General features: G+C 45.9%; 1 protein-coding gene across 3 annotated transcripts in view; it reads left to right on the top strand.

Moving 5' to 3' along the window:
- The window catches only part of LOC130281657 (anthrax toxin receptor 1-like), a 159,947-nt gene that overhangs the window by 117,334 nt on the left and 20,948 nt on the right, over positions 1 to 21,665 (top strand). For all 3 annotated transcript variants that reach the window (XR_008846068.1, XM_056529108.1, XM_056529109.1), the window contains exons 9-11: positions 262 to 322; positions 12,314 to 12,412; positions 18,333 to 18,402. Coding sequence is in view for 2 of the 3 variants with exons in the window: in XM_056529108.1 (XP_056385083.1) it covers positions 262 to 322; positions 12,314 to 12,412; positions 18,333 to 18,402 (230 nt within the window). In the remaining variant the exon portion in view is untranslated. The remainder of the gene's footprint in view (positions 1 to 261; positions 323 to 12,313; positions 12,413 to 18,332; positions 18,403 to 21,665) is intronic.

Genomic DNA, 21,665 nt, shown 5'->3' with positions numbered 1-21,665 from the left:
GCGTACAGCTGAGCTCTTCACTCCCCTGCTCACCTCTCCATAAGCTTTATAGACTTACATATTATGTACCAAGTCAGGGAGTGAAGAGCAGAGCTGCAGGCTTCTCCTGGTTATATCTAGTGATGGGGGGGGTGTTAAGTTCTGGTCTTTACAGGACGAGGAGATGGATATTTGGCCGGTAGACATGGAGATGAAATGTTTTTCTGTGACTTCATCTTTGCTGCCAGAAGATGCTGAACAGAGACCTGATTCTTCTTCCAGATCCTGAAGAAATTCTGCATTGAGATTCTGGCAGCGGAGCCGTCCAGTGTCTGCGCCGGAGGTGAGTACATGGACACCGCAGGAATGAGGAGCCGGAGGGCCTGAAAATATATTGGAGCATCTGTCATCTTACAGCCTCTGCGCCAGGAGGATGATATGTATATATAGTATATATTATTTACAGCCTCCCCGCCAGGATGATGAGATATATAGTATATATTATGTACAGCCTCCGTGCCAGGATGATGAGATATATTTGTAGTATATATTATTTACAGCCTCCCCGCCAGGATGATGAGATGTATATATAGTATATATTATTTACAGCCTCCCCGCCAGGATGATGAGATATATAGTATATATTATGTACAGCCTCCGTGCCAGGATGATGAGATATATTTGTAGTATATATTATTTACAGCCTCCCCGCCAGGATGATGAGATGTATAGTATATATTATGTACAGCCTCCGTGCCAGGATGATGAGATATATTTGTAGTATATATTATTTACAGCCTCCCGCCAGGATGATGAGATGTATATATAGTATATATATTATTTACAGCCTCCACGCCAGGATGATGAGATGTATTTGTAGTATATATTATTTACAGCCTCCACGCCAGGATGATGGGGTGTGTTTGTAGTATATATTATTTACAGCCTCCCCGCCAGGATGATGAGATATATTTGTAGTATATATTATTTATAGCCTCCCCGCTAGGATGATGAGATATATTTGTAGTATATATTATTTACAGCCTCCCCGCCAGGATGATGAGATATATTTGTAGTATATATTATTTATAGCCTCCCCGCTAGGATGATGAGATATATTTGTAGTATATATTGTTTACAGCCTCCCCACCAGGATGATGAGATATATTTGTAGTATATATTATTTACAGACTCCCTGCCAGGATGATGAAATGTATTTGTAGTATATATTATTTACAGCCTCCCCGCCAGGATGATGAGATATATTTGTAGTATATATTATTTACAGCCTCCCCGCCAGGATGATGAGATATATTTGTAGTATATATTATTTACAGCCTCCCCGCCAGGATGATGAGATATATTTGTAGTATATATTACTTTACAGCCTCCCCGCCAGGATGATGAGATATATTTGTAGTATATATTATTTACAGCCTCCCCGCCAGGATGATGAGATATATTTGTAGTATATATTATTTACAGCCTCCCCGCCAGGATGATGAGATATATTTGTAGTATATATTATTTACAGCCTCCCCGCCAGGATGATGAGATATATTTGTAGTATATATTGTTTACAGCCTCCCGGCAGGATGATGAGATGTATTTGTAGTATATAGTATTTACAGCCTCCACGCCAGAATGATGGGGTGTATTTGTAGTATATATTATTTACAGCCTCCCCGCCAGGATGATGAGATGTATCTGTAGTATATATTATTTACAGCCTCCCCGCTAGGAAGATGAGATGTATTTGTAGTATATATTGTTTACAGCCTCCCCGCCAGGATGATGAGATGTATTTGTAGTATATATTGCTTACAGCCTCCCCGCCAGGATGATGATATCTATAAGACTGATTTATAGACATTTGGGACAGGAGGGGTAATGAGCAGATGGACTATTGGACAGGACCCAGAATTCTGGAGGGTGTATATATCACTACAGGGACTGTGAGAAGGATTGCTGTATATTGGGGCCCTTTATATTCAGCCTCCATGTACATTCTGCACGAGTGATGTCATCGTGATGACCTCAGCTCAATGGATTTTCTTTGTATGTTATTAATAGGCAGCAGGGGACTGAAGGGCGTTATGTGGGGACCGTATAGAGTACAATGTCCTCCTCATATAGAACCATATCCTTACAACAGTATATAGAACCATATCCTTACAACAGTATATAGGACCATGTCCTCCTCGTATAGGACCATCTCATTACACCAGTATATAGGACCATGTCCTCCTCATATAGGACCATCTATACCAGTATATAGGACCATGTCCTCCTCGTATAGGACCATCTCATTACACCAGTATATAGGACCATGTCCTCCTCATATAGGACCATCTATACCAGTATATAGGACCATGTCCTGCTCGTATAGGACCATCTCATTACACCAGTATATAGGACCATGTCCTCCTCATATAGGACCATCTATACCAGTATATAGGACCATGTCCTCCTCGTATAGGACCATCTCATTACACCAGTATATAGGACCATGTCCTCCTCATATAGGACCATCTATACCAGTATATAGGACCATGTCCTCCTCATATAGAACCATATCCTTACAACAGTATATAGGACCATGTCCTGCTCGTATAGGACCATCTATACCAGTATATAGCACCATGTCCTCCTCATATAGGACCATCTCATTACACCAGTATATAGGACCATGTCCTCCTCGTATAGGACCATCTCACCTGGTAATTTGTTCTGAAGGCCCAAAATGTCTCCAATAATAGGTAAAAGTGAGAATTACAGGAAAATAACAAGATGACAAATGGAAATAAACAATAAGGTCTCCTAATCACTGTCTATGGAGAGGACTGGAGCTTCCTTAGGGTCTGTACAGTACATAGTGTCCTAATAAAGAACTGGAGCCACCCTTATGGCCTTTCCATGATCCTTGAGTCTAATTTTCCACCACCTTGGTCAGGGGAGTCCTGGACAGGTTCTGGGCGCCCTAAGGCACAGGAGATGGGGCCCATTAGAGCTGGGCCCCCTATGGCACAGGAGATGGGGCCCATTAGAGCTGGGCCCCCTATGGCACAGGAGATGGGGCACAGGAGATGGGGCCCATTGGAGCTGGGCCCCCTATGGCACAGGAGATGGGGCCCATTAGAGCTGGACCCCCTATGGCACAGGAGATGGGGCCCATTAGAGCTGGGCCCCCTATGGCACAGGAGATGGGGCCCATTAGAGCTGGGCCCCCTATGGCACAGGAGATGGGGCCCATTAGAGCTGGGCCCCCTATGGCACAGGAGATGGGGCCCATTAGAGCTGGGCCCCCTATGGCACAGGAGATGGGGCCCATTAGAGCTGGACCCCCTATGGCACAGGAGATGGGGCACAGGAGATGGGGCCCATTGGAGCTGGGCCCCCTATGGCACAGGAGATGGGGCCCATTAGAGCTGGACCCCCTATGGCACAGGAGATGGGGCCCATTAGAGCTGGGCCCCCTATGGCACAGGAGATGGGGCCCATTAGAGCTGGACCCCCTATGGCACAGGAGATGGGGCCCATTAGAGCTGGGCCCCCTATGGCACAGGAGATAGGGCCCATTAGAGCTGGGCCCCCTATGGCACAGGAGATAGGGCCCATTAGAGCTGGGCCCCCATCCCCCAAGGCCCTATAGCAGCTGCCTTTATGGTGTATTCATATGACTTTGGTCCCAGGATATAGAGATGGGGTCAGGGGTCGGCGCCCACAGTATTTTCTTGTTGGGCTTCACTACAGACGATCTGTGAGTGCGGACAATGGCCGCCCTGTGACTGAGAACAATGTGGAGATTCAATCAGTTTCCGCTCCAGTGGGACGGCAGCGAATGTGACAACTCGATGTCTCCATCACTCCTCAATGTGAACGGGCACAGAGGGCGGCCGCCCCGCCATAGAGACTCCATCACTGTGTGAGGGGGGGGAGGCCTGAAGCGTCACCATCATCCGCACCAGTCCGACCCACATGGTAACACTACACACATCTCATCCACTCTATGACCTTTTCCAGTCCTCCGAGCCGCCCTGTCACAACCATCCACGGTCAGAGTGACAATAACCAGGGAAGAAAAGGACGGAGGGAACGAATGGGGGGAGGATAGTCAGATATAATGGGGGAGGATAGTCAGATATAATGGGGGAAGGATAGTCAGATATAATGGGGGGAGGATAGTCAGATATAATGGGGGAGGATAGTCAGATATAATGGGGGAAGGATAGTCAGATATAATGGGGGGGAGGATAGTCAGATATAATGGGGGAGGATAGTCAGATATAATGGGGGAGGAGGATAGTCAGATATAATGGGGGGGGATAGTCAGATATAATGGGGGGGATAGTCAGATATAATGGGGGGGAGGATAGTCAGATATAATGGGGGGGAGGATAGTCAGATATAATGGGGGGAGGATAGTCAGATATAATGGGGGGAGGATAGTCAGATATAATGGGGGAGGATAGTCAGATATAATGGGAGGAGGATAGTCAGATATAATGGGGGGAGGATAGTCAGATAAAATGGGGGGAGAATAGTCAGATATAATGGGGGGGAGGATAGTCAGATATAATGGGGGGGGAGGGTAGTCAGATATAATGGGGGGGGAGGATAGTCAGATATAATGGGGGGGAGGATAGTCAGATATAATGGGGGGAGGATAGTCAGATATAATGGGGGGAGGATAGTCAGATATAATGGGGGGGAGTATATTCAGATATAATGGGGGGGAGGCGTATAGATATAATGGGGGAGGATAGTCAGATATAATGGGGGGGGAGGATAGTCAGATATAATGGGGGGAGTATAGTCAGATATAATGGGGGGAGGATAGTCAGATATAATGGGGGGGGAGGATAGTCAGATATAATGGGGGGAGGATAGTCAGATATAATGGGGGGAGGATAGTCAGATATAATGAGGGGAGGATAGTCAGATATAATGGGGGGAGGATAGTCAGATATAATGGGGGGGGAGGATAGTCAGATATAATGGGGGGGGGGGATAGTCAGATATAATGGGGGGGAGCATAGTAAGATATAATGGGGGGGGAGGATAGTCAGATATAATGGGGGGAGGATAGTCAGATATAATGGGGGGGAGGATAGTCAGATATAATGGGGGGGGGGATAGTCAGATATAATGGGGGGGAGGATAGTCAGATATAATGGGGGGAGGATAGTCAGATATAATGGGGGGAGGATAGTCAGATATAATGGGGGGGAGGATAGTCAGATATAATGGGGGGAGGATAGTCAGATATAATGGGGGGAGGATAGTCAGATATGATGGGGGGAGGATAGTCAGATATAATGGGGGGAGGCGTATAGATATAATGGGGGAGGATAGTCAGATATAATGGGGGGGGAGGATAGTCAGATATAATGGGGGGGGGAGGATAGTCAGATATAATGGGGGGGAGGATAGTCAGATATAATGGGGGGGGGAGGATAGTCAGATATAATGGGGGGGAGGATAGTCAGATATAATGGGGGGGAGGATAGTCAGATATAATGGGGGGGGAGGATAGTCAGATATAATGGGGGGGGGAGGATAGTCAGATATAATGGGGGGAGGATAGTCAGATATAATGGGGGGGGGGAGGATAGTCAGATATAATGGGGGGGAGGCGTATAGATATAATGGGGGAGGATAGTCAGATATAATGGGGGGGAGGATATTCAGATATAATGGGGGGGAGTATAGTCAGATAGAATGGGGGGGAGTATAGTCAGATAGAATGGGGGGGAGTATAGTCAGATATAATGGGGGGGAGTATAGTCAGATATAATGGGGGGAGTATAGTCAGATATAATGGGGGGGGAGTATAGTCAGATATAATGGGGGGGGAGTATTGTCAGATATAATGGGGGGAGGATAGTCAGATATAATGGGGGGAGTATAGTCAGATATAATGGGGGGGGGGAGTATAGTCAGATATAATGGGGGGGGGGAGTATAGTCAGATAGAATGGGGGGAGTATAGTCAGATAGAATGGGGGGGAGTATAGTCAGATATAATGGGGGGGGGAGTATAGTCAGATATAATGGGGGGGGGGGGAGTATAGTCAGATATAATGGGGGGAGTATAGTCAGATATAATGGGGGGGGGAGTATAGTCAGATATAATGGGGGGGGGAGTATAGTCAGATAGAATGGGGGGAGTATAGTCAGATAGAATGGGGGGGAGTATAGTCAGATATAATGGGGGGGGGAGTATAGTCAGATATAATGGGGGGGGGGAGTATAGTCAGATATAATGGGGGGGGGGGAGTATAGTCAGATATAATGGGGGGGGGGGAGTATAGTCAGATATAATGGGAGGTGCAGGGAGAGATCATGGGAACATCCCGGCCTGTAAGGAGTCTACACCGGACACTTTATTAGGTACCTGATCAATCCCTAATCACATGGCAGCAGATCAATGGCTCAGTGCATTTAGGCATGTAGACGTGGCCAAGACAACTTGCTGAAGTTCAAACCGATCATCAGAATGGGGAAGAAAGGAGATGAGTGATGTTGAACGTGTCCTGGTTGTAAAATCTTCAGACCGGCCCGTCTGGTGCCAACAATCTGCTGATCTCCTGGGATTCTCACACAGAACCATCTCCAGGGTTTACAGAGAACGGTCCGAAAAAGAGAAAATATCCAAAAAGTGGCGGCTGTCTGGAGGAAAATGTCTTGTTTGTGTCAGAGGAGAATGGGCAGACTGGATTGAGATGGCAGAAAAGCAACAGTAACTGAAATAACCACTGGTTACACCCACAGTCTGCAGAATCCCATCTCTGACCGCACAACACGTCCAACCTTGGAGCAGATGGGCTACAGCAGCAGAAGATCACACCGGGGGCCCCTCCTGTCAGCTAAGAACAGGAAACTAAGGCCACAATTCACACAGGAACCAGAACTGGAAGATGGAAGAACGTTCTCTGGTCTGAGGAGTCTCCATTTACTCATAGTTTACTAGCGATAACATTAGGTCAGTTTCTGGCTGCACTTTTTAGCGCCACAAGATAAAATAATGTGGGAAAGGGAACACGCACGGTCCCTAGTGGGCCACGTCCCGTCCCTAGTGGGCCACGTCCCGTCCCTAGTGGGCCACGTCCCGTCCCTAGTGGGCCACGTCCCGTCCCTAGTGGGCCACGTCCCGTCCATTACAGTGAGTGGCTGTGCAGCGTCTACCTGTATTGATGACGTACGGTCTGAACTAGGTGTGAACCAAGGTCCACGGTCCATATACTGGACTATACCATTAGTGGCCGTACAAATAGTATTACATAAACCACGCCCACCACCTGGAGGATTATATATTGGTCCCCCCCAGATATAGTGCGTGCACCGTACAGGTTAGAGCCTCAAATTCATAGATTATAAAAAAATCTTCACAATTTTACATTTCATAAAGAACATGTGACCTCCCCCAAATCTTCTCCTTTCACTGTTCTGCATTCCTCGGGGGAGAATGGGAGGGTCGGACCAATTTACTCTTATGGGACCTAGAGATTCAAGTGGACTGACCCCTCCATGACCCCTAACCCGTCCTTGACCTCATACCCCCTCCCTGACCCCAAACCCGCTCCCTGACCCACAAACCTCCTCCCTGACCCCAAACTCCCTCCCTGACCCACAAACCTCCTCCCTGACCCCAAATCCCCTCCCTGACCCACAAACCCCTCGATACCGGTTGTTAGTATGTCGATTGCATTACTAAAATATTTCAGCTGAAAATCTAAAACACCAGATAAAGTTGTAGGAGTTTGGTTCCCGGGGGGAGGGTGTGGAGGGTGCGGAGGGTGCGGAGGGTGTGGAGGGTGCGGAGGGTGCGGAGGGTGTGGAGGGTGCGGAGGGTGCGGAGGAGCCGAGTCCAGATTGTAGAGATGTCCATAGGATGAAGCGCTGGTCGTTCTCTCGGGGTCTCTGATCCATTCGGTGGGCCGGTCTGTAGAAGACGACTCGGTCACAGAGAGTTCATTGTGTCAAATCTTTAGGAGTGTTCAGGAAACGGCGTCTCGGAGATTCTTAGCTGTTTCCTAAAGAGTTTTTATCTTCCAAAAATTTAAATTTTTTTGTTGCCTCTTATACCTAAATATATGAGAAAAAATCTTGCAGAAGATTGGGATGTGGCTGAATTTGTTGAGGAGGTTGGGCGGTCACCCACATAGAGGAGCGAAGCTGAAGACTCATCTGTCTCTTTCCGACCCCTCCATTAGGCTTTATCTAGACGTGACAGGTTTGGTATTCTCTTATAGCCGGGGGCTCCGTCCACTACGAGCTCCATTCTTCACACTGACAATAGTTACAATTAACAGTCGTCTGATTCAAGACAATGATGACTCCGCAACGAAATCAGCCGGAACGTCTCTATATTACCTCCTGATGTTGGTGGAGACCATGGACTCTGCCCGCCGGGAAATGCTCAGGACTAAAGAAGAAACACTCCGGGCTAAAGAGGAAACGCTCCGGGCTAAAGAGGAAACGCTCCGGGCTAAAGAGGAAACGCTCCGGACTAAAGAGGAAACGCTCCGGACTAAAGAGGAAACGCTCCGGGCTAAAGAGGAAACGCTCCGGGCTAAAGAGGAAACGCTCCGGACTAAAGAGGAAACGCTCCGGGCTAAAGAGGAAACGCTCCGGACTAAAGAGGAAACGCTCCGGACTAAAGAGGAAACGCTCCGGACTAAAGAGGAAACGCTCCGGACTAAAGAGGAAACGCTCCGGACTAAAGAGGAAACGCTCCGGACTAAAGAGGAAACGCTCCGAGCTAAAGAGGAAACGCTCCGGACTAAAGAGGAAACGCTCCGGACTAAAGAGGAAACGCTCCGGGCTAAAGAGGAAATGCTCCGGGCTAAAGAAGAAACGCTCCGGACTAAAGAGGAAACGCTCCGAGCTAAAGAGGAAACGCTCCGGGCTAAAGAGGAAACGCTCCGGGCTAAAGAGGAAACGCTCCGGGCTAAAGAGGAAATGCTCCGGGCTAAAGAGGTGGTTCTTCAGGCTACAGACTGATGTCCCCTGATGCCTTCTCAGGGGGAGACGCCTGCTGTGACCTCCTGAGGAACATCTGGATCTCAGAGAATTCAGAGGAGGACGGTGATCCTGGCCGGACGCTCGGCTGTAGACTGTCTGTATAGAAGGACGGGGGGAGATGTTTTCACAATCCAGGTCATGACTTTGGCCATGCTGTGGTCAGACCGTCAGGAGAACGGTATGGTCAGCATCCTCTGTAGCTCCTCTTGGTGCTGACTGCACTGTTTTCCTGTTTTGCCAGATCGGCATCTTTGTGTTACGGAGGAAGTTGTGGTGAGGGATGAATTCCTGCCGGGAGTCTGTGGTGTTAGTAAATAGCACGGACATCATCTCCTGCCGTCTCCACCGAGACAAAGGAAGGCTGGAGGCGATGCATAGGCAATGTAAAGGAAGGCTGGAGGCGATGCATAGGCAATGTAAAGGAAGGCTGGAGGCGATGCATAGGCAATGTAAAGGAAGGCTGGAGGCGATGCATAGGCAATGTAAAGGAAGGCTGGAGGCGATGCATAGGCAATGTAAAGGAAGGCTGGAGGCGATGCATAGGCAATGTAAAGGAAGGCTGGAGGCGATGCATAGGCAATGTAAAGGAAGGCTGGAGGCGATGCATAGGCAATGTATAGACAAAGGAAGGCTGGAGGCGATGTACAGGCAATGTAAAGGAAGGCTGGAGGCGATGCATAGGCAATGTATAGACAAAGGAAGGCTGGAGGCGATGCATAGGCAATGTAAAGGAAGGCTGGAGGCGATGCATAGGCAATGTATAGACAAAGGAAGGCTGGAGGCGATGTACAGGCAATGTATAGACAAAGGAAGGCTGGAGGCGATGCATAGGCAATGTAAAGGAAGGCTGGAGGCGATGCATAGGCAATGTAAAGGAAGGCTGGAGGCGATGCATAGGCAATGTATAGACAAAGGAAGGCTGGAGGCGATGTACAGGCAATGTAAAGGAAGGCTGGAGGCGATGCATAGGCAATGTATAGACAAAGGAAGGCTGGAGGCGATGCATAGGCAATGTAAAGGAAGGCTGGAGGCGATGCATAGGCAATGTATAGACAAAGGAAGGCTGGAGGCGATGTACAGGCAATGTAAAGGAAGGCTGGAGGCGATGCATAGGCAATGTATAGACAAAGGAAGGCTGGAGGCGATGCATAGGCAATGTAAAGGAAGGCTGGAGGCGATGCATAGGCAATGTATAGACAAAGGAAGGCTGGAGGCGATGTACAGGCAATGTATAGACAAAGGAAGGCTGGAGGCAATATACATACAAAGGAAGGCCGGAGGCGATGTACATACAAAAGTAGGCCGGAGGCGATGTACATACAAAGGAAGGCCGGAGGCGATGTACATACAAAGGAAGGCCGGAGGCGATGTACATACAAAGGAAAGCCGGAGGCGATGTACATACAAAGGAAAGCCGGAGGCGATGTACATACAAAGGAAGGCCGGAGGCGATGTACATACAAAGGAAGGCCGGAGGCAATGTACATACAAAGGAAGGCCGGAGGCAATGTACAGGCAATGTATAGACAAAGGAAGGCTGGAGGCGATGTACATACAAAGGAAGGCCGGAGGTGATGTACAGGCAATGTATAGGCAAAGGAAGGCTGGAGGCGATGTATAGGCAATGTATAGGCAAAGGAAGGTCGGAGGCGATGTACAGGCAATGTATAGACAAAGGAAGGCCGGAGGCAATATACAGGCAATGTATAGACAAAGGAATGCCGGAGGCAATATACAGGCAATGTAAAGACAAAGGAAGGCCGGAGGAGATGTACAGGCAATGTATAGACAAAGGAAGGCTGGAGGCAATATACAGGCAATGTATAGACAAAGGAAGGCCGGAGGAGATGTACAGGCAATGTATAGACAAAGGAAGGCCGGAGGCGATGTACAGGCAATGTATAGACAAAGGAAGGCCGGAGGAGATGTACAGGCAATGTATAGACAAAGGAAGGCCGGAGGAGATGTACAGGCAATGTATAGACAAAGGAAGGCTGGAGGCAATATACAGGCAATGTATAGACAAAGGAAGGCCGGAGGAGATGTACAGGCAATGTATAGACAAAGGAAGGCCGGAGGAGATGTACAGGCAATGTATAGACAAAGGAAGGCCGGAGGAGATGTACAGGCAATGTATAGACAAAGGAAGGCTGGAGGCAATATACAGGCAATGTATAGACAAAGGAAGGCCGGAGGAGATGTACAGGCAATGTATAGACAAAGGAATGCCGGAGGAGATGTACAGGCAATGTATAGACAAAGGAAGGCCGGAGGCAATATACAGGCAATGTATAGGCAAAGGAAGGCCGGAGGAGATGTACAGGCAATGTATAGGAGGCCATGTACAAGATGGTGGAAACATGGCTGCTCACTCCCTGAGACAGCTCCAATCCTGTCCACAGGTGATGCCTGGTACTGCAGCTCTGCCTCATTCATTTGATATAAGAGCCATGTTTAATGTTAGGTAGCATCACTGGGCCCCATTATAGACCTCACAATGGGCCCTTCCCCATAATGGGCATATTTTGGACCTTCAGACCAGTTGGTGTTTGCCCCGATGATATTGGTGGAGACAGTAAGTTGTGTAGTCCTTTCATTATCAATGTGGTGTTGCCTCCAGCTCCCCGACTCCTCCCTCTCTCCTGAGAGGAAGTTGTGTAGTCCTCTCATTGTCAGTGTGGTGTTGTCTCCAGCTCCACAGCTCCTCCCACTCTCCTGGCAGTAAGTTGTGTAGTCCTCTTATTGTTAATGTGGTGTTTTCTCAGCAGCTCTGGATCTTGTCTCTGAGCTCTAGCCCCACCCCCAGTGATGTCACCTTCTTTGACCCGCCCCTAAAGCTTACATCACCATCTCCCTGTCATATACATATACACATATCTTTATTAGGACACTTAGTAAAGTATGAGGTGCGGTTACATGCAGCCTTGTGCTGAGCAGACAGGGAATGTATACAGCAGGTGCTGCAAGCTCACTGTGCAATAGTCTGATGTGAATAAGATGTTCTGCAACAGCTCTGGGCTGAGGGAAAACAATGCATTCTGGGAATTATAGTACTGAGCAACTGCTCAACCAGGAAGTGCAGGACTGAGACCTCCAATACAAATGGCTTTTTTGTGACGTCGGAGTCCCCCTTTACATATGACATTTACAGCTTAGGTTAATGCGTCTCAGATTGTTGGCATTTCCCTCGTTGGGTTATGATTCAGGGCGCCGGATGTTGGCGTTGGTCGTGGCGCTGACTGTTTGATGCCCCATGAATGGCGCCATATTTTAGCCCCATCTGATGAATGTTTTCCTTCTGTTTGCAGAATCCTTCCAGGTGCTGGTCCGAGGGAACGGCTTCCACAGCACCCGCGACATCAACCAAGTGCTCTGCAGCTTCAGGCTCAACGACAGCTTCAGTATAAGTAAGAACCCCGCAGTACAGGGCTCAACGACAGCTTCAGTATAAGTAAGAACCCCGCAGTACAGGGCTCAACGACAGCTTCAGTATAAGTAAGAACCCCGCAGTACAGGGCTCAACGACAGCTTCAGTATAAGTAAGAACCCCGCAGTACAGGGCTCAACGACAGCTTCAGTATAAGTAAGAACCCCGCCGCACAGGGCTCAACGACAGCTTCAGTATAAGTAAGAACCCCGCAGTACAGGGCTCAACAACAGCTTCAGTATAAGTAAGAACCCCGCCGCACAGGGCTCAATGACAGCTTCAGTATAAGTAAGAACCCCGCAGTACAGGGCTCAACGACAGCTTCAGTATAAGTAAGAACCCCGCAGTACAGGGCTCAACGACAGCTTCAGTATAAGTAAGAACCCCGCAGTACAGGGCTCAATGACAGCTTCAGTATAAGTAAGAACCCCGCAGTACAGGGCTCAACGACAGCTTCAGTATAAGTAAGAATACCGCAGTACAGGGCTCAACGACAGCTTCAGTATAAGTAAGAACCCCGCAGTACAGGGCTCAATGACAGCTTTAGTATAAGTAAGAACCCCGCAGCTTCAGGCTCAACGACAGCTTCAGTATAAGTAAGAACCCCGCCGCACAGGGCTCAACGACAGCTTCAGTATAAGTAAGAACCCCGCAGTACAGGGCTCAACGACAGCTTCAGTATAAGGAAGAACCCCGCAGTACAGGGCTCAACGACAGCTTCAGTATAAGTAAGAACCCCGCAGCTTCAGGCTCAACGACAGCTTCAGTATAAGTAAGAACCCCGCAGCACAGGGCTCAACGACAGCTTCAGTATAAGTAAGAACCCCGCCGCACAGGGCTCAACGACAGCTTCAGTATAAGTAAGAACCCCGCAGTACAGGGCTCAACGACAGCTTCAGTATAAGTAAGAACCCCGCAGCACAGGGCTCAACGACAGCTTCAGTATAAGTAAGAACCCCGCAGTACAGAGCTCAATGACAGCTTCAGTATAAGTAAGAACCCCGCAGTACAGGGCTCAACGACAGCTTCAGTATAAGTAAGAACCCCACAGTACAGAGCTCAATGACAGCTTCAGTATAAGTAAGAACCCCGCAGTACAGGGCTCAACGACAGCTTCAGTATAAGTAAGAACCCCGCAGTACAGGGCTCAACGACAGCTTCAGTATAAGTAAGAACCCCGCAGTACAGGGCTCAACGACAGCTTCAGTATAAGTAAGAACCCCGCAGTAGAGAGCTCAATGACAGCTTCAGTATAAGTAAGAACCCCGCAGCACAGGGCTCAACGACAGCTTCAGTATAAGTAAGAACACTGCAGTACAGGGCTCAACGACAGCTTCAGTATAAGTAAGAACCCCGCAGTACAGGGCTCAACAACAGCTTCAGTATAAGTAAGAACACCGCAGCTTCAGGCTCAATGACAGCTTCAGTATAAGTAAGAACCCCGCAGTACAGAGCTCAATGACAGTTTCAGTATATGTAAGAACCCCGCAGTACAGAGCTCAACGACAGCTTCAGTATAAGTAAGAACCCCGCAGTACAGGGCTCAACGACAGCTTCAGTATAAGTAAGAACCCCGCAGTACAGAGCTCAACGACAGCTTCAGTATAAGTAAGAACCCCGCAGTACAGAGCTCAATGACAGCTTCAGTATAAGTAAGAACCCCTCAGTACAGGGCTCAACGACAGCTTCAGTATAAGTAAGAACCCCGCAGTACAGGGCTCAACGACAGCTTCAGTATAAGTAAGAACCCCGCAGTACAGAGCTCAATGACAGCTTCAGTATAAGTAAGAACCCCGCAGTACAGAGCTCAACGACAGCTTCAGTATAAGTAAGAACCCCGCAGTACAGGGTTCAACGACAGCTTCAGTATAAGTAAGAACCCCGCAGTACAGGGCTCAACGACAGCTTCAGTATAAGGAAGAACCCCGCAGTACAGGGCTCAACGACAGCTTCAGTATAAGGAAGAACCCCGCAGTACAGGGCTCAACGACAGCTTCAGTATAAGGAAGAACCCCGCAGTACAGGGCTCAACGACAGCTTCAGTATAAGTAAGAACCCCGCAGTACAGGGCTCAACGACAGCTTCAGTATAAGTAAGAACCCCGCAGTACAGAGCTCAACGACAGCTTCAGTATAAGTAAGAACCCCGCAGTACAGAGCTCAACGACAGGTTCAGTATAAGTAAGAACCCCGCAGTACAGGGCTCAACGACAGCTTCAGTATAAGTAAGAACCCCGCAGTACAGAGCTCAACGACAGCTTCAGTATAAGTAAGAACCCCGCAGTACAGAGCTCAACGACAGCTTCAGTATAAGTAAGAACCCCGCAGTACAGGGCTCAATGACAGCTTCAGTATAAGTAAGAACCCCGCAGTACAGGGCTCAACGACAGCTTCAGTATAAGTAAGAACCCCGCAGCTTCAGGCTCAACGACAGCTTCAGTATAAGTAAGAACCCCGCAGTACAGGGCTCAATGACAGCTTCAGTATAAGTAAGAACCCCGCAGTACAGAGCTCAATGACAGCTTCATTATAAGTAAGAACCCCGCAGTACAGGGCTCAACGACAGCTTCAGTATAAGTAAGAACCCCGCAGTACAGAGCTCAACGACAGCTTCAGTATAAGTAAGAACCCCACAGTACAGGGCTCAACGACAGCTTCAGTATAAGTAAGAACCCCGCAGTACAGAGCTCAATGACAGCTTCAGTATAAGTAAGAACCCCGCAGTACAGGGCTCAACGACAGCTTCAGTATAAGTAAGAACCCCGCAGTACAGAGCTCAACAACAGCTTCAGTATAAGTAAGAACCCCGCAGCTTCAGGCTCAACGACAGCTTCAGTATAAGTAAGAACCCCGCAGTACAGGGCTCAACGACAGGTTCAGTATAAGTAAGAACCCCGCAGTACAGGGCTCAATGACAGCTTCAGTATAAGTAAGAACCCCGCAGTACAGGGCTCAACGACAGGTTCAGTATAAGTAAGAACCCCGCAGCTTCAGGCTCAACGACAGCTTCAGTATAAGTAAGAACCCCGCAGTACAGGGCTCAACGACAGGTTCAGTATAAGTAAGAACCCCGCAGTACAGGGCTCAACGACAGCTTCAGTATAAGTAAGAACCCCGCAGTACAGGGCTCAATGACAGCTTCAGATTAAGTAAGAACCCCGCAGTACAGAGCTCAATGACAGCTTCAGTATAAGTAAGAACCCCGCAGGACAGTGCTCAACGACAGCTTCAGTATAAGTAAGAACCCCGCAGGACAGTGCTCAACGACAGCTTCAGTATAAGTAAGAACCCCGCAGCACAGGCCTCAACGACAGCTTCAGTATAAGTAAGAACCCCGCAGTACAGGGCTCAACGACAGCTTCATTATAAGTAAGAACCCCGCAGTACAGAGCTCAATGACAGCTTCAGTATAAGTAAGAACCCCGCAGTACAGGGCTCAATGACAGCTTCAGTATAAGTAAGAACCCCGCAGTACAGGGCTCAATGACAGCTTCGCTATAAGTAAGAGCCCCGCACCACAGAGCTCAACGACAGCTTCAGTATAAGTAAGAACCCCGCAGTACAGGGCTCAACGACAGCTTCAGTATAAGTAAGAACCCCGCAGTAAAGAGCTCAATGACAGCTTCAGTATAAGTAAGAACCCCGCCACACAGGGCTCAATGACAGCTTCAGTATAAGTAAGAACCCCGCAGTACAGGGCTCAATGACAGCTTAAGTATAAGTAAGAACCCCGCAGTACAGGGCTCAATGACAGGTTCAGTATAAGTAAGAACCCCGCAGTACAGAGCTCAATGACAGCTTCAGTATAAGTAAGAACCCCGCAGTACAGGGCTCAATGACAGCTTCAGTATAAGTAAGAACCCCGCAGTACAGGGCTCAACGACAGGTTCAGTATAAGTAAGAACCCCGCAGCTTCAGGCTCAATGACAGCTTCAGTATAAGTAAGAACCCCGCAGCACAGGGCTCAATGACAGCTTCAGTATAAGTAAGAACCCCGCAGTACAGAGCTCAATGACAGCTTCAGTATAAGTAAGAACCCCGCAGTAAAGAGCTCAATGACAGCTTCAGTATAAGTAAGAACCCCGCCACACAGGGCTCAATGACAGCTTCAGTATAAGTAAGAACCCCGCAGTACAGGGCTCAATGACAGGTTCAGTATAAGTAAGAACCCCGCAGTACAGAGCTCAATGACAGCTTCAGTATAAGTAAGAACCCCGCAGTACAGGGCTCAATGACAGCTTCAGTATAAGTAAGAACCCCGCAGTACAGAGCTCAATGACAGGTTCAGTATAAGTAAGAACCCCGCAGCTTCAGGCTCAACGACAGCTTCAGTATAAGTAAGAACCCCGCAGCACAGGGCTCAATGACAGCTTCAGTATAAGTAAGAACCCCGCCGCACAGGGCTCAATGACAGGTTCAGTATAAGTAAGAACCCCGCAGTACAGGGCTCAATGACAGCTTCAGCATAAGTAAGAACCCCGCAGTACAGAGCTCAATGACAGCTTCAGTATAAGTAAGAACCCCGCAGTACAGGGCTCAATGACAGCTTTAGTATAAGTAAGAACCCCGCAGTACGGAGCTCAATGACAGCTTCAGTGTAAGTAAGAACCCCGCCGCACAGGGCTCAATGACAGGTTCAGTATAAGTAAGAACCCCGCAGTACAGGGCTCAATGACAGCTTCAGCATAAGTAAGAACCCCGCAGTACAGAGCTCAACGACAGCTTCAGTATAAGTAAGAACCCCGCAGTACAGGGCTCAATGACAGCTTCAGTATAAGTTAGAACCCCGCAGTACAGGGCTCAATGACAGCTTTAGTATAAGTAAGAACCCCGCAGTACGGAGCTCAATGACAGCTTCAGTGTAAGTAAGAACCCCGCAGCACAGGGCTCAATGACAGCTTCAGTATAAGTAAGAACCCCGCAGCACAGAGCTCAACGACAGCTTCAGTATAAGTAAGAACCCCGCAGTACAGGGCTCAATGACAGCTTCAGTATAAGTAAGAACCCCGCAGTACAGAGCTCAACGACAGCTTCAGTATAAGTAAGAACCCCGCAGTACAGGGCTCAACGACAGCTTCAGTATAAGTAAGAACCCCGCAGTAAAGAGCTCAATGACAGCTTCAGTATAAGTAAGAACCCCTCAGTACAGGGCTCAACGACAGCTTCAGTATAAGTAAGAACCCCGCAGTACAGAGCTCAATGACAGCTTCAGTATAAGTAAGAACCCCGCAGTACAGGGCTCAACGACAGCTTCAGTATAAGTAAGAACCCCGCAGTACAGGGCTCAATCTGCCCCAACTATATCATGTATCACTCCCTTCAGGTACTATACGGTATGGCACTAGGTATCACTACATATTTGGGCACTGGGTATCACTACATATCTGGGCACCGGGCATCACTACATATCTGGGTGCTGTGTATCACTACATATCTGGGTGCTGTGTATCATTACATATCTGGGCACTGGGCATCACTACATATCTGGGTGCTGTACATCACTACATATCTGGGCGCTGTGCATCACTACATATCTGGGCGCTGGGCATCACTACATATCTGGGCACTGGGCATCACTACATATCTGGGCGCTGGGCATCACTACATATCTGGTTGCTGAGCATCACTACATATCTGGGCATCACTACTTATCTGGGCACTGGGCATCACTACATATCTGGGCACTGGGCATCACTACATATCTGGGTGCTGTGCATCACTACATATCTGGGCATCACTACATATGTGGGCGCTGGGCATCACTACATATCTGGGCGCTGTGCATCACTACATATCTGGGCGCTGGGCATCACTGCATATCTGGGCGCTGAGCATCACTACATATCTGGGCATCACCACATATCTGGATAAAATTCTATATGTCCTGTATTTGTCTTCCAGATGAGAAGCCGTCAGTCATTAAAGACACCTACCTGCTGTGTCCGGCCCCGGTCATTGAGGAGGTTGGACAGTAAGTATAGTCTGTGGCCCAGATAAACGGACGTCTTTGTGTTTACTTGTCCATCGTGGTCGCTCTGGTCTAGGCCAGAATAATAAATTGTATTACAGAGTGTATCTGGATGCTGTAGGGTTTATTATATGGAGGCTACATGCCTATTTATCTGGACACAATCCCACTATATGTATGCTGTATATCACTACATATCTGGACACTATATATCACTACATATCTGTACCTTGTATATCACTATATATCACTACATATCTGGACACTATATATCACTACATATCTGTACCCTGTATATCACTATCACTACATATCTGGACACTATATATCACTACATATCTGTACCCTGTATATCACTATATATCACTACATATCTGGACACTATATATCACTACATATCTGGACACTGTATCACTACATATCTGGACACTATATATTACTGCATATCTGTACCCTGTATATCACTACATATCACTACATATCTGGACACTATATATCACTACATATCTGTACCTTGTATATCACTATCACTACATATCTGGACACTATATATCACTACATATCTGTACCCTGTATATCACTACATATCTGGACACTGTATCACTACATATCTGGACACTATATATTACTGCATATCTGTACCCTGTATATCACTACATATCTGGACTGTATATCACTACATATCTGGACTATATATCACTACATATCTGGACACTATATATCACTACATATCTGGACAATATATATCACTACATATCTGGTCACTATATATCACTTCATATGTGGACTCTTTATATTATTACTTATGTGGACACTATATATCACTACATATCTGGACACTATATATCACTACATATCTGGACTATATATATTATTACTTATGTGGACACTGTATATCACTATATATCACTACATATCTGGACTCCATATATCACTACATATCTGGACAATATATATCACTACATATACGACTCTATATATCATTACTTATCTGGAACTATATATCACTACATATCTGGACTCTATATATCATTATTTATCTGGACACTATATGTCACTACATATGTGGACTCTATATATTATTACTTATGTGGACACTATATATCACTACATATCTGGACACTATATCACTACATATCTGGACTATATATATTATTACTTATGTGGACACTGTATATCACTATATATCACTACATATCTGTACCTTGTATATCACTATCACTACATATCTGTACCCTGTATATCACTACATATCTGTACCCTGTATATCACTACATATCTGGACACTGTATCACTACATATCTGGACACTATATATTACTGCATATCTGTACCCTGTATATCACTACATATCTGGACTATATATCACTACATATCTGGACACTATATATCACTACATATCTGGACAATATATATCACTACATATCTGGTCACTATATATCACTACATATGTGGACTCTTTATATTATTACTTATGTGGACACTATATATCACTACATATCTGGACACTATATATCACTACATATCTGGACTATATATATTATTACTTATGTGGACACTGTATATCACTATATATCACTACATATCTGGACTCCATATATCACTACATATCTGGACAATATATATCACTACATATACGACTCTATATATCATTACTTATCTGGAACTATATATCACTACATATCTGGACTCTATATATCATTATTTATCTGGACACTATATGTCACTACATATGTGGACTCTATATATTATTACTTATGTGGACACTATATATCACTACATATCTGGACACTATATCACTACATATCTGGACTATATATATTATTACTTATGTGGACACTGTATATCACTATATATCACTACATATCTGGACTCTATATATCACTACATATCTGGACAATATATATCACTACATATCTGGACTCTATATATCATTACTTATCTGGACACTATATATCACTACATATCTGGTCACTATATATCACTACATATGTGGACTCTATATATTATTACTTATGTGGACACTATATATCACTACATATCTGGACACTATATATCACTACATATCTGGACAATATATATCACTACATATCTGGACTGTATATATCATTACTTATCTGGACACTATATATATCACTACATATCTGGACTGTATATATCATTACTTATCTGGACAATATATATATCACTACATATCTGGACTATATATATTATTACTTATGTGGACACTATATATCACTACATATCTGGACACTATATATCACTACAGATCTGGACAATATATATATCACTACATATCTGGACTATATATATTATTACTTATGTGGACACTGTATATCACTACATATCTGGACTCTATATATCACTACATATCTGGACAATATATATCACTACATATCTGGACAATATATATCACTACATATCTGGACTGTATATATCATTACTTATCTGGACACTATATATCACTACATATCTGGACTCTATATATCATTACTTATCTGGACACTATATATCACTACATATCTGGACTGTATATATCATTATTTATCTGGACACCATATATCACTACATATCTGGACTGTATATATCATTCTTATCTGGACACTATATATCACTACATATCTGGACTGTATATAGCATTACTTATCTGGACAGTATATATCACTACATATCTGGACTATATATATTATTACTTATGTGGACACTATATATCACTACATATCTGGACTCTATCACTACATATCTGGACTCTATATATCATTACTTATCTGGACACTATATATCACTACATATCTGGTCACTATATATCACTACATATGTGGACTCTATATATTACTACATATCTGTACCCTGTATATCACTATATATCACTACATATCTGGACTGTATATATCATTACTTATCTGGTCACTATATATCTGGGCTCTATATATCATTACTTATCTGGACACTATATATCATTACTCATCTGGACACTATATATCACTACATATCTGGACACTATAGATCACTACATATCTGGACACTATATATCGCTACATATCTGGACACTATATATCATTACTTATCTGGACACTATATATTTGGACACTATATATCACTACATATCTGGACTCTATATATCATTACTTATCTGGACACTATATCTCATTACTCATCTGGACACTATATATCACTACTTATCTGGACACTATATATCATTACTCTTCTGGACACTATATAACATTACTCATCTGGACACTATATATCACTACATATCTGGACTGT

Source organism: Hyla sarda, chromosome 7, assembly GCF_029499605.1.
Source record: "Hyla sarda isolate aHylSar1 chromosome 7, aHylSar1.hap1, whole genome shotgun sequence".
Lineage (NCBI taxonomy): Eukaryota > Metazoa > Chordata > Amphibia > Anura > Hylidae > Hyla > Hyla sarda.
The sequence above is the reverse complement of the archived record's forward strand: the minus strand, read 5'-3'. Positions and strand labels throughout refer to the sequence as shown.